This window comes from Pleurodeles waltl, chromosome 9 (genome assembly GCF_031143425.1).
Source record: "Pleurodeles waltl isolate 20211129_DDA chromosome 9, aPleWal1.hap1.20221129, whole genome shotgun sequence".
NCBI classification, from domain to species: domain Eukaryota; kingdom Metazoa; phylum Chordata; class Amphibia; order Caudata; family Salamandridae; genus Pleurodeles; species Pleurodeles waltl.
The window spans coordinates 125,539,276-125,553,588 of record NC_090448.1 but is presented as its reverse complement, the minus strand read 5'-3'; the positions used below and the strand labels follow the sequence as shown (position 1 = coordinate 125,553,588).

Here is a 14,313-nt window from a genome sequence, read left to right as displayed (position 1 = left end):
GTCGAAACCATTTTTAAAATATTTCAGTTTGCTTGATTTTTACATTTGTTAATAGTGATGACATTTTTGTATGCTATTTACGTCACTGCTGTTGGATGAATTTACATCATATACGAGGATGAATTTCTGTAGGCTATTGAAAGTGTGACAGCGTAATGCCTGCTTCTGCATTTATGCTTGGACTGTTGGGTCAATTGACTAATGCATCTACTCCACAGATCTTTTTGATCGAATGGTCACAGGTTCAAATTCCAGACTAGGCCTTCCAGCGTAATTAATTAAATGAGTACCATTGAGTGGGAAAATCAAAGTATGCCAAGATTACTCGGGTGCTGGAAGTGCGCTTTACAAATATACGCTATGCTGTATTGTGCACCAGTTGCTCAACTTGCCTTATCTTACTTGCCCCATATCTCAGCACTGATTTGGCACGGGTGGGAATGGGAGGAGATTTTAAAACTATTGGGAGGATGGGAAGTTTTTTTTTTTTTTTGCTGGTTGGTTCTAGCGTGATAGAATTAGACGACCTGCCTGAAAGTCCTTTTACATGCTAACCCACATCTAACCAACGATTTAGGTGATTACTAAACTGTCTGGAAGAGGGTGAGCCTTAGCATGCTGTAAACGGTGCAGCTGACTACCGCCTGCTGATTTCCATACCAAGTGCTATAATTTCTGCACCGCATTTGCACAACATCACCAGTATTTTGGTTGAAGGGAAGATGTCGTCTCCACCAATCATAAGATAGGTATAGAAAGGCATTGAAATTCTGGTAGTTTCAATGCAGTAATCTCTATCATGTTTTGCAAACGTGAATGTGTGGTCGTCGATTGTCGGGACTTCAAACACCATATTAAAGTCACTCTGCATTGCTTTAATAATCCTTTTTCAAGTGACTGCAGTTCATCGAATTAAGAAATCAATGGCTATTTGTTGTAAACTTTATTCACTTCTTAACTGGGGATGTGGTGGACATATGTTTTCTCAACTTACATTTTCTTTAATTACAGACATTCTTCGTTGAGTCTATATGTGTCGACCCAGAAATCATCACTGCAAATATTGTGGTAAGTGCAACGTTTGCTGATTGCTCTATTTCTTCTTTCGTGAACGTACATGTTTTAGTTTTTTGTTCAGAGGAATGGAGAAAGATTTGAGTCGGACTATTGATTCTAAAGCTACCTTAGTGCGCACAGCTTAATGAGGGTCTATGTAAGAGGAAGAAAACTAGTGTTGTATATCCTTTAAGACAACTGTGCTCGCGCTCCATGTAAACCTATTAACACCATATTAAGAGTTTGTACTACGTTTTTCTAGAGCATTTCTGTTTCAAAACGTTATGGATGATAAACAAATGTTTGCATTACAGCTATCTACATGAAAACTAATGACAGTGAAAATAAGTAGCTCCTTATATATTTGAGAAATCATATGTTCTGAACCTGCCACACTAGAGAATCTGGTATTACTCCCAAAATATTTATTCATATTTTGATGTCCGACAAATATTTTAGTGTTCGAATCCCTAGTGGAGCTGCTGTGCTTGGATTTATTGCAGTGGCCTATGGGTTTAGAAAGTTGTGCACAACTAAAAAACTGGAGTGTAATACTGTCTGTAATTGTAAAGAAAGTGGGACCAAATACTACAAGGGCGTTCTGACTTTTTACCACCACAGCAGAAGGATAATCAATCTACACTTGCCCAGCTAACAGTTTCTACAATTGGGAAACAAATAGCATTCGGTCTCAAACTTTGGAAGAAATACAGCAGAATTTGATTAGGGCATGAGCTTGTTACATTTGAAAGATCAGAATTATTAGCCTACCTCTTCAGCCGGGTGAGTTTGGTTATCCTGTATTATCCAGGCAATCCTCCACGGAATAATTAGTTTGCACCTGAATATTCCTGTCCTCTTTGTGCTTAACTTTAGCATGCACTGTTGTCTCCCGAGAATTTCTCCAGTTAAATAAAGACATCTAATTAATTTAGGATTAATAGAACAAATGCACCTAATTTAATTTCAGACCAGTAAATTGAGGACAAAATGTAATATTGAGATTTTACATAAAACTATTTTTCATTGATAGGGTAGGTGTAATTTACTGCAAAAGAATGTAATTGATTTTTTTTAATTCATTTTAAACTGAAATCTCATAAATGTACTCCTGGAATCCCCTTAAATAAGCCTTACTGAACAAATTCAGCGGAAACTTAGGTGGGCAGATCATTAAAAACCTCTGCTTGAAAGCTGTGAAAAGTGAAACAGAAGTATCTCCACATTCTTTCCTTGTTACCAGATTGACAAAAGAGCTCACAAGATATAGCACTCTGCACTGGTGAGAAAGCAGGATTTTGGGAATGCGGCCCTTTCAGCGATATTTGAGCCCTAATCAAGGTGGGGGACAGAGTGACCTGGCAAACCGATATCTGCATGATGGTGTCTTAGCATATAGGGGAGCGGCCTGCATTGGCCTGCCTTTGATATTTAAAGCTGCTAAGTGCAGTAAATCCAAGTGTGTCTAGAAGGGCACAGTTCTGCAGTGCACCTTGGAGTGCTTACCAACTCTGCTTTATCAGTCTTAGCGCAATTTTATACACTTGAGGATCCAGCGTCTTTATCTTGAATGTGGAGTGGTTTCTGAATAGCCTGCAAGCAGTGGACCTGCCTCTTGAATGCTCTGCATCTCTGTCATTGGAGCAAAATAGATATCCAGGCAATGGATGGTCTTCTGGTTTACATGCTGTTTGAAAATGAAAACAAACAGCATTTTGTATCTGTAAAACTTCAAGTGCAGCATATTCAGAGTCCCCAACAGTTTGACTAAGAACCTCCAGGATTGGGAAGAAATAATATTTAGGGTGTGGGTGGTGGCCTAAATGTGTTTTTTGAGATGGATGCAACGGTCCATATTAAAATACCAGACCTAGAGAGGGCCTAACTAGTTTTGTATTTGTTCGGTTCAGGTTGGCATGTAATACTACTTGCACCGAACATGATAAATAAGGTGTGCTATATCGACAGAAAATTGCTTTTGTTCATCCCTCAGTCACTAACTTCTTTGGTCAGGAACCTTGAGCCATTGGCTTCTGATATTGTCAATTACATCTTGGATCAGCCTACAGGTGTATTCTGATGGATACTTCTACCTGAATTTTCCACACATGTAGAATTATCCTATGATTTGTGAGTTTTCCTCACAGAAAGTCCTTTCAGTGCAGTACAGATTTCTCCTTCAGAGCACACGAGCTTCTAGCCCTGCATGGAATTTGAGGGACCTATGTCCATTACTCACCCCCTTGCCTATGGATGTCGTTTATGGGTCGCCAGAGGTCTCAGCTGCGACCCCTGTCTTGTCCCTTGCGACCCCTGGTCTCAGAGGTAGCAAACTCCGTGCCGGGAACACAGGGGTATCCCGTCCTTATGGACATTGGTTGGTGCTGCAATTTCCTTGTTTTTTTTTATCTTTTTTTTTTTTTTTACACTAATAGTGAATACTAACATATTATTCACTATTAGCGTAATACAAATGGAGTACAATTAGCTGGAATGTGACCCTCCTTAGCAGTTGAGGTAACTAAAAAAATGCTTTTAGATGTATGGTTGATGCATGCATGCAAGTGTTTATGTGAGTGTGTGTTTGTGTAAGCATGTGTGAGAGAGTGAATGTAAAGGTGGAATGGCGTGTGATGTCACTAATGCTACCTCTGGCCTTTTGGCGAATTTGACGCTCATGCCTTGCTCCCTCAAATTCCATCTGCTTTTGGTGCCTGGGCTTCGACCAAAACTCCTGATCCTGTGAATTCTGCCTCTGTATGCACCTGAAGGCTGTTGAGGGGTGTGAGGCTGTTACTCATGGCCAGCATCTGAGATGACGGACACAACTGCCTTTAATTGAGGTCACCATCCTCTCGTTCACCAGGTAAGCGAAGGAAGCACAAGAAGCATGTCAAAGATAAGTCTTCCAGACATCCTCTGTCTGCCACAGGATCTTCATCCTCAGAACTGGAGTTGGGCGACATGTAGTGCACAGCCACAGAAACCGCAGACACCGACTCAGTGACATCCTCTGGGCCTCCTACCCCTTCTTTTCCAAAGAGAATTGGGCTAGAAGAGAAGCCCAGAGACTTTAGAAGGAAGAGGAATATTGGCAGAGGATCCATGACCTTTAAGGGTCAGATTCTCGCCCTCTAAATCTTTGTCTGTTTATAGTGTTGAATAACTGGCAGGCCTGTCGTCAACCAGTGGATTAGACACCTCCCGGGATATAGAAATGGAATTTCCAACAAGACATCCTACCCCAAAAGTGATGTCCTTTCACTCAGTGGTCAAAAACCTGCGGATGTGCTGGAACTGTTGATTCCAATGGTGAACATTAAGAAGAATGTCCTCATCGAATGACAGTTGATTTGGTGATGGCAGCCTGAGAGAAGCGTGCCTCAGCAATGGCTGATGGCAATACACTACTGCTCAGCACTAGGAAGCTTCCCTTCTGAACTGCACACCTCCTTGTCAGAAGATGTGATTATACAACCATCCTGCTGCTGTGGCCATTTGACTGCCCAATTCCCTTCTGCTCCTTCTGACAGTGAGTCAAAACTCCTGGAAGAAGAAAACCTTTTTGATTGGCAGTATGGTGCTCAAGTCCATCAATATTACCTGTCTCCTGGCACGATATACCAATGCCTTATGGGACTTGGCCCAATTTATCTTCCACGTCCTGAAAGACATGAGGACCCACTTTCAGGAGGTTGTGACCGATGGACAAAATGCATCCAGTCATGCTATAAAATCTGGCCTGGGCACTGTTGAATCTATGGCATGCACATTGGGTACCTCTGTCTCTCTAAGTTGGCATGCTTGGCTTTGAACCTACAGCTTTTCCATGGATGTACAGGCCAGCTTCATGGATCTCAACTACGATGGACCATGAATGTTTGGGGGTAAGGCTGGTTCTGTTAGAATGCCACAAGATAAGCAAGACCACAGCATGATCCTTGGGTCTCTAACAACCTTAGCCTACCAGGGACCACTGCAAGATTCGGTTTTCAATTATTCTTGAAGGTTTTTTCCTTTTGCCACCACCTGTCCTTTCAGCTCCATGCCAAGCAGTCTCAAATTCTGCTGGTCAAGCACCATAGGAGCTGAGCTAAAGCTAAGGGTTAGTTCTCTCCGTCAAGCCTCCTCTTTCACACCACTATAAAAGAATGTCTTGTTTGCTTCTCCAAACCCATCTAGAGCTTGAAGTAGTGTGCAGGCAGAGAAAGGCTATTAGTTTGAACCAGTTGGTCCTTCAGATCACAGAAAGTGAATACACACTGCGTTTTCTTCAGGCTCTAGTCTCCGCTGCCATCCTCCCTTCTGTAAGATCATCTTTCATTCTTGCAAAAATGGCATCACTCCTCTTGAAAAGAGCCGTGGAGCTAGTTCCAGTTCAGGAAATGGGACAAGGGTATTTCTCCAGTTATTTCCTTACTCCCAAGAAGGACAGCAGCCTATGTCCGATCTATTACCTCAAGGACTTTAATTTCTTCCTCAAGAGGGAGATGTTGAAGATGTTGACCATATCTTGGGTGTTGTAAGCATTGGCAGCTGAGGTCAGGATGGTGTCACTTGATCTGCAGGACATATATTACCACATTCCAGTTCTGCAGTTCCATCCAAAGTACTTGCATTTTGGTGGGGGAGGGGTGACGGAGAGGTGTTTTTACACACTACCAATTTGCACTACCCCCCTTTGTTTTGGCGTGAGCACCTCAAGTCTTCGTCAAGGTGATGGCAGTGGTTGCGACCCATCTCAGAAGATCAGGCATCCAGTCTTCCCATACCTGGACAATTGGCTAATTGCAGAAGCAGGCGATGCATCTTTTGAGGTTGATGGTCTTGTTACTGATCGACTTAGGCTTTTTGATCAGTGAGTCCAAACCTCTGAGTCCTTAAAGCTCATACATTTCTTACGTAGAGTTCTGGACACTACCCTTCTCTGCACCTGCCCCTGCCTCCCTCAAATTTTTAGATATCCAGGAAATGTTACCATGTTTTCCAAGGGCATGTGGGATTCAGTGCAGAAGATCTTATACCTGTTAGGTCTGCCGGCTTCCTGCATTCTCCTAGTCATGCATACATGTTGGTGTATGAGGGATATGCTGCCAGCGAGTGCAGGACTGGAAAGACCTGGCTGAATCTCTGAGTGCTGCCTCAAGTGTATTTTGGTCAGGGAACAAGGTGACTCAACACCATGGCATGGCCTCTCTAATCATGGCTACAGTAGTGATTAATGCTCCCCCACCCCTTTTAGTTTGAGGGGTTTGTTGAGAGGACTGGCCTCCAGTGGGGTAGGTGTTTCACATGAACCTGCTGGAACAGTGGGTAATTCGTCTGGCGCTCAAGGCCTCCTTCGCCTTCAACCAAAATCAGTATATCCAGATCTTGATGCTCAAATGAACCGCTATGTAATATGTGATCAAGAAAGGGGGAGGAGAGCCTGAACTCCTTTACTGAGAGGTGTTGCGGCTGTAGTCTTGGGCACACTGCCAAGGGACCTGGTTAACAGCCATTCTCCTAGTAGTGCCTCAGACTGTCAGAGCAGACAGCCTGAGCCAGTGTTATTTTGCCGATCAAGAGTGGCAACCCCTGCTGCAGGTAGTCTAGTATGTATCCGTCTGGTGAGGCACTCCTGAAGTGGACTTATTGCCTCCTTGGAAAATGCTTCATGCCAGCAGCTCTACATCTTCCAGTATCCATTAAGGGGAGCTTTTAGGGATTTGTTTCAGTTGAGGTGGAACTTTCAGCAGAATTACGTGTTTCCCCCAGGCCCTTTATTCCTTGAGTTCTGAGAAAGATTGGCCAAGACCAAGACCAAGTCATTCCAACTTCCATCTATGGCCTAGGAGGATGTGATAGGAAGACCTTCAACGATTCTCCCTGTGTCCCCTGCTAAAGCAGCCAGTCCGAGACCTTCTCTCCCAGTCAAATGGGGGTGGGAGTTAGGAGGGTTAGCTGCATCCCAATCTCTAAGGCCGCCACATTCATATCTGCATGCATTTAGGTTCCTTTCAGCTGCCACATCGGGTGGTCGACTTAATCCTATCACCTTATCACCCATCCACAAAATGTGCTTATCGCTGGTGGTGGAGCAGCTTTATTTCATGCTGCTTAAACAATAGCATAGACACTCTTCGGGTGTGTGCAATCCAACAGTTTGCACCTTCTCTAGCGTAGGGGGGTGTGCAGTTGGCACTGTAAAGGGGTATTTGGCTGAGTTATCGGCGTCCCTCTGTCTTCCAGACCAGTCAACTCTTTTCTAATCCCCTATTGTGATATGCTTTCTGAAGAGGTTAACTGATTTGTATCCACCAAATAGTTTTTGAGATCCTGTGGACCTTAATCATGATTTTATGTTTTTTGATGAGGTATCCGTTTAAGCCCTTTCACAGCTTCTAGTTGCAAGTGTTAACCTCTAAGATGCTGTTTTTTAGTGGTGTCACCTCCGCAAGATGGGCCAGTGAATTACAGGCCTCAAGTTCCCATCCACCATTCACCTCATTTTTTTCCTGACAGATTGTTGTTGCTAACCAGGGCTGGTTCCTTTTCTAAAGTGGTGACTCCCTTTCACTTAGGCCAGTCCACCACCCTCCCAATTTCTAATTGCCTCCTCCTCACCCCACGAAGACGAGGAGCTGCTTCATAGGTTGAATTGTCAGTGGATGGTCATCTGCTACCTAGACCGAGCCAAGTATATTTAACTGCATGACCAGCTCTTCGTTTTGGTACTTCGGGCCCAAGAAAGGCAAAACATTTCAGAAGTGGACTCTGTCCAGATGGATCATCCTCTGCATCAAGATCTGCTTTATTTGGGCCAAGAAAGAACTTGAGAAAGCTCTGTCTTATTCCTCCAGGGCCAAATCTTCAACCTCTGCCCTTGCCAGTGATGTTCCTGATGCAGAGATCTGCAAGGCGGTGAGCATCCATGCACATCTTTGCTAAGCATTACTGTCTGGATTCCTATGTGTGTACAGATGACAATTTCATCAGATGGGTTCTGAAGGCCTTCATCATTTAACCGTCCACCCACCCCCTTCTCGTGGGAAGGGTATGGTTATATAATATTTTCTACAGGTGAGGAATCTGTGTAGAAGTATCCATCAGAAGAAAACGTTACTTACCTGTTGTAGCTATCTTTTTGATGGATGCTCCGTCTACCTGCAAAATCCACACCATTCCCACCCATCTCCCTGTTAGATAGATGTTTGTAGTGTATGTTAGGTAAAGACCCAATTCAAGTTTGTTACTGCTCTACCAGTCCATCTTCTCGCCTTAAAGACTTGAAAAAAATGGATGGAACCTGACATTGTAACATTGGGGAAGCTACTATGTGGCTTCAGCAGTGTCATCTGACGTCGCTATCTATGTTGATACAAATCCATCCTCTTCTTCCAGTGACTTGAGTTTTGAAGTTCCTGCAGCCCCACTGATTCCTGGGATAATTCTACAGATTAGCAGTCTGCAAGTAGATGGACTATTCACCTGGAAGATCTTTGCCACAGGTAAGTAACTTTTTTTCGTTTAGTCTCACCTTTTCTTTGTTTACTTTTTTTGTATATTCTGCTCTATTGAGGAACTATTTCACATCCGAAGCGTACACTGTCATTACACATTTAATACTTTGCCATTCGTGCCCTTTATGTGCAAACCGATCCCTTTTTATTACTTTTCACTGCATTTGGTTTATTGCTTTTGCCTGTCCCCACTTGCAAGCGTCATATCTATTGCTTTGCAAATACTTGGTAATTTTAGTGTGCAGCTTTTACTCATCTTTTAAGATGTGTTTTAAAAGTTGAAACTTTAGACTTCGGATTTTTCGATATTTTTGTGCAAATTGGAGTTAGTTGAACGCGAGCTTAGGCCCATGCCCTCGAAGTAAACAGTAAGAAATGCTAATCCCACATGGAAGTCACACTACCCATGTCAGTTTCACATTCAACTTTCTACTGGACAGTTCTGCAAATCGTAGACTGTGATCTGTGCATGTAGAGGCAATAGCACACTTGTTAGGGTTGCAACATAATTTATCAGACTTCTGGTATTGCGTGATCTGTGCCAGTCCCTGAAATGTCATCCTTGGTAGGAGCCACGTAGGTGTGCAGCACCTCCACTGTCTCAGAAAAGGAATACCTGTTCTTAAAGGATTCTTTGTTTTTTTTCTTTTAAATCCAATTGTGATTAATAGCTATTCTTGATTAAAAGTTGGCCCTACCGTGCTTCCTTCAGTAAAGATTTTTGTAGTTTTTAGTAAGTTAAAGATAGTGGTGAATTGAGGCTCAGTCTCACAGGGTAAATCAGAAAGGAGTCCTACACCCAAATTGAACCTGCAGCGACTAGGTCAGCCTCCGTCACGTTTTGTTACAGCTTCAAGGGCAGCTAAGCTGATGTTTGTTTATTGCTTGTGCAAGGCAGGAAGTGATTGAGATTGAGGACAGCTATTTTCATTATTAGAAGGTGCATAATATTGACTTGAAAGCGGTTGCACCTAAATTGTAGGCGGTGTCTCAAGCCGTCAGTGTGTTGGGTGCCAATTATCTTATGATTTCACCAGGAAACTGATCACTTTTCATATCCAGTTCTAGTAGCTGGCTGAATGGGGAAAGGCTGCCATATACTTGTTCAAGAGGGAAACCCAAGCACAATTCGTGTTCTGGCAGTTACAGAGGGATTTTGTGCCAAGGCAACAGATGTCTGTTAGCTGTATTAGTGCAAAAGGTTTCTAACATAATTTAGTTGACGAAGAGTACCTCTTTGGACCCCAGGTTTCCCCGAAGGCCAGGAAAGAGGTGGTGGAGTTGAGTATCTTTGGACGATTAACTTGCATGGGTCCTAACACATGACTGCTGATAGGCATTGTTTATAGCCTCTCTGTGCAGATGGTTCCTTCACTGAAGAATCAACAAGTTATGTAGAGTGCTTGGAGAGCCAGTGCACTAGAATTTTAGCAATAGAGTCTTTCAGTTCTGGTAAGACAAGGCTCATGATTGATCTAAACAAAAGTCTGCAAGCTCTGAAGGATTGAAGGGATTTTATTTTCATTAATGGGCAGCACCAATTTCAACTTCAGCAAACAACCGGATCTTCAGTTAGATTTACACTCAAAGTACTGCTCACTACTTTCTGCATTTTCCCCCTCCCCACTTCCAGCTTTCTCAGAACATTCACACACATTGTAACTCTCCCAGAAGCTCACATCTGGAATCTCCTGTTGTCACAAGGCTCTGTTTTAGGACTAGTGACGTCCTGATTTGAAGGCTCACCTAAAAGGAGAAGCCAAGAGATGCATGTGCAGCCTTTATGCTCCCCAACTAAACAAATTCACAGGAATGGGCTAAACTTGCTAGTCTCGTCTAGTGCCTAACTAGAAACACAGTCTCTTTGTAACACGTAGAAGGCTTGTGCTTGCTTTTCTTTTTATTTTTTTTGCATGAGCTGTTACACCAATTTCTTACACATATCTTGGGGGGGAAAAATCACATTGGTGCACAAGCTTATCTTATGGTTGAGTTGTGCGTGTTTTCTGCACTTTTTCAGACGGGTAGCAAACATTGCATTTGAAATCTATAGATTATAATTGGTATGGTACGGATGCACACAACCACACATTTATTTAAACCGTTGGAACATCAGATATTTATTATAGGTTTAGATTTGTATTGTACGTTTTTTTGCAATAATGAGTTCTGTGTCCTCTGTGTGTTGTCCTCTGCTGCATGAACATTATCTCGAGACCTGTGATGCCCTTGGCAGCCTGACTCTGCAGCATTGCAGATGTGCTGTTTCACAGCTCCCTAAATGTGCCCACTCATCTTCCATTAGATGTAAAGCTATTTCAGACTTTGTTATGCACATATACTGCAGTGTGTGGATCAGTAATCTGATTTAAATTTCCCATAGCAAGTGAAGCTAAGCAGTCCAGACTATGCTGATTGCAGCAATGAGGAAGCCACAGAAGACTTCATGAAAAGAATCGAATGTTACAAGAATTCCTATGAAACAATCAGTGAAACCTTGGATAAGTAAGTGTCACAGGAATTATGGTGGGAGCTGGAATGATGACAAGCCATAATCTGGGTGAAGATTGTGATCTTGAGGGGTTGAAAGGGGTCTGGCCCAGAACAATTAGCTTTGTTCTCTTCTGTTGTTGCTAAAAGAATTACCATTTGTGATTGAAATTACTTTATATGTTGTTTATGCAGCATACGCTGTCCTCTTTTTGTTGACAGAGTTTCCCTTTGCTCACCAAAAGTGTAACCTGGCATGTAGTGGTTGGGCTAATTACTCCTATGTTGTAAAACCTATTTATGTACAAGTGTAAGGAGTTATGCCCCTTTCCACTGTGTGTGTGTCTGTGTATATATTGTTAATAACTATACTATTCCTGCCAGTCTAGATGTTCACTGATTCTTGCCATTCTCACACTGTATTTACAAACCATGGGGCCCAGTTTGTGGACTGCTGTGCTCTTAAGTCTGCGGACGTTTTTTCCTCCTTTTTTTGTCTCTGTTTTTTCCTTTCTGGTCTTCTGGACTCAAGCCATGTAGGTTGTACAACAGACAGTTTGCTTCTACTTCCTTTCACGTTTACTGTGTGCCCCTCTGTCTCTTCAGTCCATGCTTACTCCTTTATACAGATGTGGAAGAATTGTTCTAGAATTACTTGTTTCTTACTCCGACGTGAGGGGGGATCAAGCCCCCCCAGGAGACATTTGATTTAATTTTATATTGAAAGAATCCACCAATAAAACCAGTGATGGTAAAATAATCTGTTAATTTAACTATTAGTGTTGTGGCCAAATATTTGGTTAGGGCATGGTTCCCTAAAAATGTTGGGATTATGATAGAGCCCTCCACCACTCGAAACAGAGTCACCATAATTGTTAACCTTTTTCTTTTCATCGGAATCAAGACAAAAAAAAGCATTTAAACAGACTACAGCAATTATTTTGTGGTAGAAACTTTTCTGTAGCACAGGGTAGTGTGAGTTGCATCTGTTTGTTTGTAAAATACTCCTTTGGGGAGGGAGTTACATATATCGTGTGTTCTGGGATCTAGATCTATCAAAGGAATGTAGAGAATGATCCCTGCAACGGAAAACTTTAACCACATATGTTTTTGATACTTCCCTAATTATTTGTATTTAGCCAACCCCAACCCCGAGTGTTAAATTCAGCTTCTGTAACAGTCAGGGTGGGTTTACCATCTTGAATGGCTGTCATGTTTCTGAATCTCGTTCACTTGCATTACATGTTAAGAAATACGGGCTGCTGTGATGTCCCTTAGGTTCCCACGCTCAGTCATTCCATATTGTATTTGATATCGGAGGGTGGCCAAATGCAGGACTCCTAGACACACCAACACGCACCGACCACTTGAAATTTGAGTTATGTTGTAATGGTGCAAATGGTCCTAGGAATATTGGTAGCATACCTCCGAGGTGGGCAGTAGGAGACTGCCATGACTTGAATCCAGTGACACGTTAAGCCTCTTAACTCTGAAGCAATTTCAACCTTGATAGCTACATCCCTCTTCTAGCATCCACTTTGCAGAAGTGTTGAATCACCTGTGGGAATACACAAGTGATTCAACACGGGGTAAAATACCCGGGAGAGACTGTGCATATATGTATGGAAAAAGCAAAAAGAATTTGGATTTACACTTTAAGAAGTTTTATACTATGTTGTCAATATTCTATTCAAATATGGTCCAGTAATTGTCAGTCCATGTCCACCACCCCTTCTAACTCCCTGCTCTTTCGTACGCTATGCTCCGATCGATAGCTTTCTTGGCAGCAGCATTCCTTATGTTTCTGGGCTAGGATTTCACAAGTGACAGATGTGGTGGCAGTAATGCTATCCCAGTGGATCTGCATGGCCAAGTCTTCGCGTTTATAACCTTCTGTTTCAAAGGTCATCCTCCCTGTCAGCAGCAGTCTGCCATCTGTTTATCTTTGGAAGTTGTTAATGTTGTAGTTGTGTAAAGTTCCCTGGCCTTTTATGAACAAGGCAATCTACGGTTAAAGTTCACATTTCAACCCTACGAGCCACGCTGCCTCTGCCCTTGGGATTCTTCCATCAGTGGCTAATAAAGCTCTATCTTTTTTACCTTTAAAGTGGGTATGGAACAACATTTCTTATGACCAGGAAGCAATTGAACGAGGCCAAAAGAATGTGGACAATGCACCATTTTTCAGTACTTTTGCCAAAACAGTCCTCCTTTTAAGCGAAAGCCTACAAGACAACATTTGTTGCTACAGACATACTGGGGCATTCAGAAAGTTGACCTAGAACTACATTGTGCTCTTTGTTTGCAATTGGCTTTGTGGTTTATAACTCACATTTTCTGCCTTTATTTTCCTTAGGCTGTCTAGATTGAGTTTGTCCCTCATTTTGCCCAAACCTTGTCATATTTGCTGTGCTGAGAGAGCTTGGAGGTTACTTTTCTTTCTCTAACTTCAAAGTGACAGTAATTATGTGACAATCCTGCAGAGTATCAATGTTAGAGAAGGAGGTGTAGGATGCCTTGTATTTTTTCTAGCACACAACAGACAACAAACGAACTGTGCTGATGTTTTTAAATTTAGCAGAATTAGTACAAATCAAGCACTTTTTTGTAATTCTGAAGTGTGGTGGAAACAAATATTTGAATACGATCAAAACACATCAATAAACTAAGTGATGACATTTGAACACATTATTATTTGTGTGCACTAAAACCGTATTTCGTTGGAAATGTAATTGTCATTCCAATTGAAAATGTGTTGTCTGTAATGGTAGTGTGCTACCACACCATGCGTGATCCACACTACGCCGCTCCACTCTGACATTCTGCTCCACTCTACGACACTCCATGCCACGCTACTCCATGACACACCCCTCCACTCTGCACCACTCCTCTCCAGCATAGCCCAATCTACCCCATTCCACTTTGCTTCAATCTACCCCACGCCAATCTGTCATCAAACTATACAACTGTCTACCCCACTCTAACCCAATCTACCCCACTCAATCTATCCCGCTCCACTCTACCCTAGTGTAGCCCACTACACTCTACCCCAATATACCACACTCCAATCTACCCTAATCTTCCCACTACACTACACTCTTCCCCAGTCTCACTCCACAATAACCTTGACTCGACTCCAATCTATCAAACCCCAGTCCACCCTACTCCAATGCACTCCCAGTTTGTTCCGATCCAATCTACCCCACTCCTATCTACCACACTCCATTCCACTCTACCCAAACTACCACTCTACCCAAACTACCAC

At 42.6% G+C, this 14,313-nt stretch overlaps 1 protein-coding gene across 3 annotated transcripts in view; it reads left to right on the top strand.

Moving 5' to 3' along the window:
* Positions 1 to 14,313, top strand: part of PFKFB4 (6-phosphofructo-2-kinase/fructose-2,6-biphosphatase 4) — a 247,940-nt gene that overhangs the window by 156,457 nt on the left and 77,170 nt on the right. For all 3 annotated transcript variants that reach the window (XM_069206394.1, XM_069206392.1, XM_069206393.1), the window contains exons 6-7: positions 1,012 to 1,068; positions 10,942 to 11,063. In XM_069206394.1, coding sequence (XP_069062495.1) covers positions 1,012 to 1,068; positions 10,942 to 11,063 — 179 coding nt within the window. The remainder of the gene's footprint in view (positions 1 to 1,011; positions 1,069 to 10,941; positions 11,064 to 14,313) is intronic.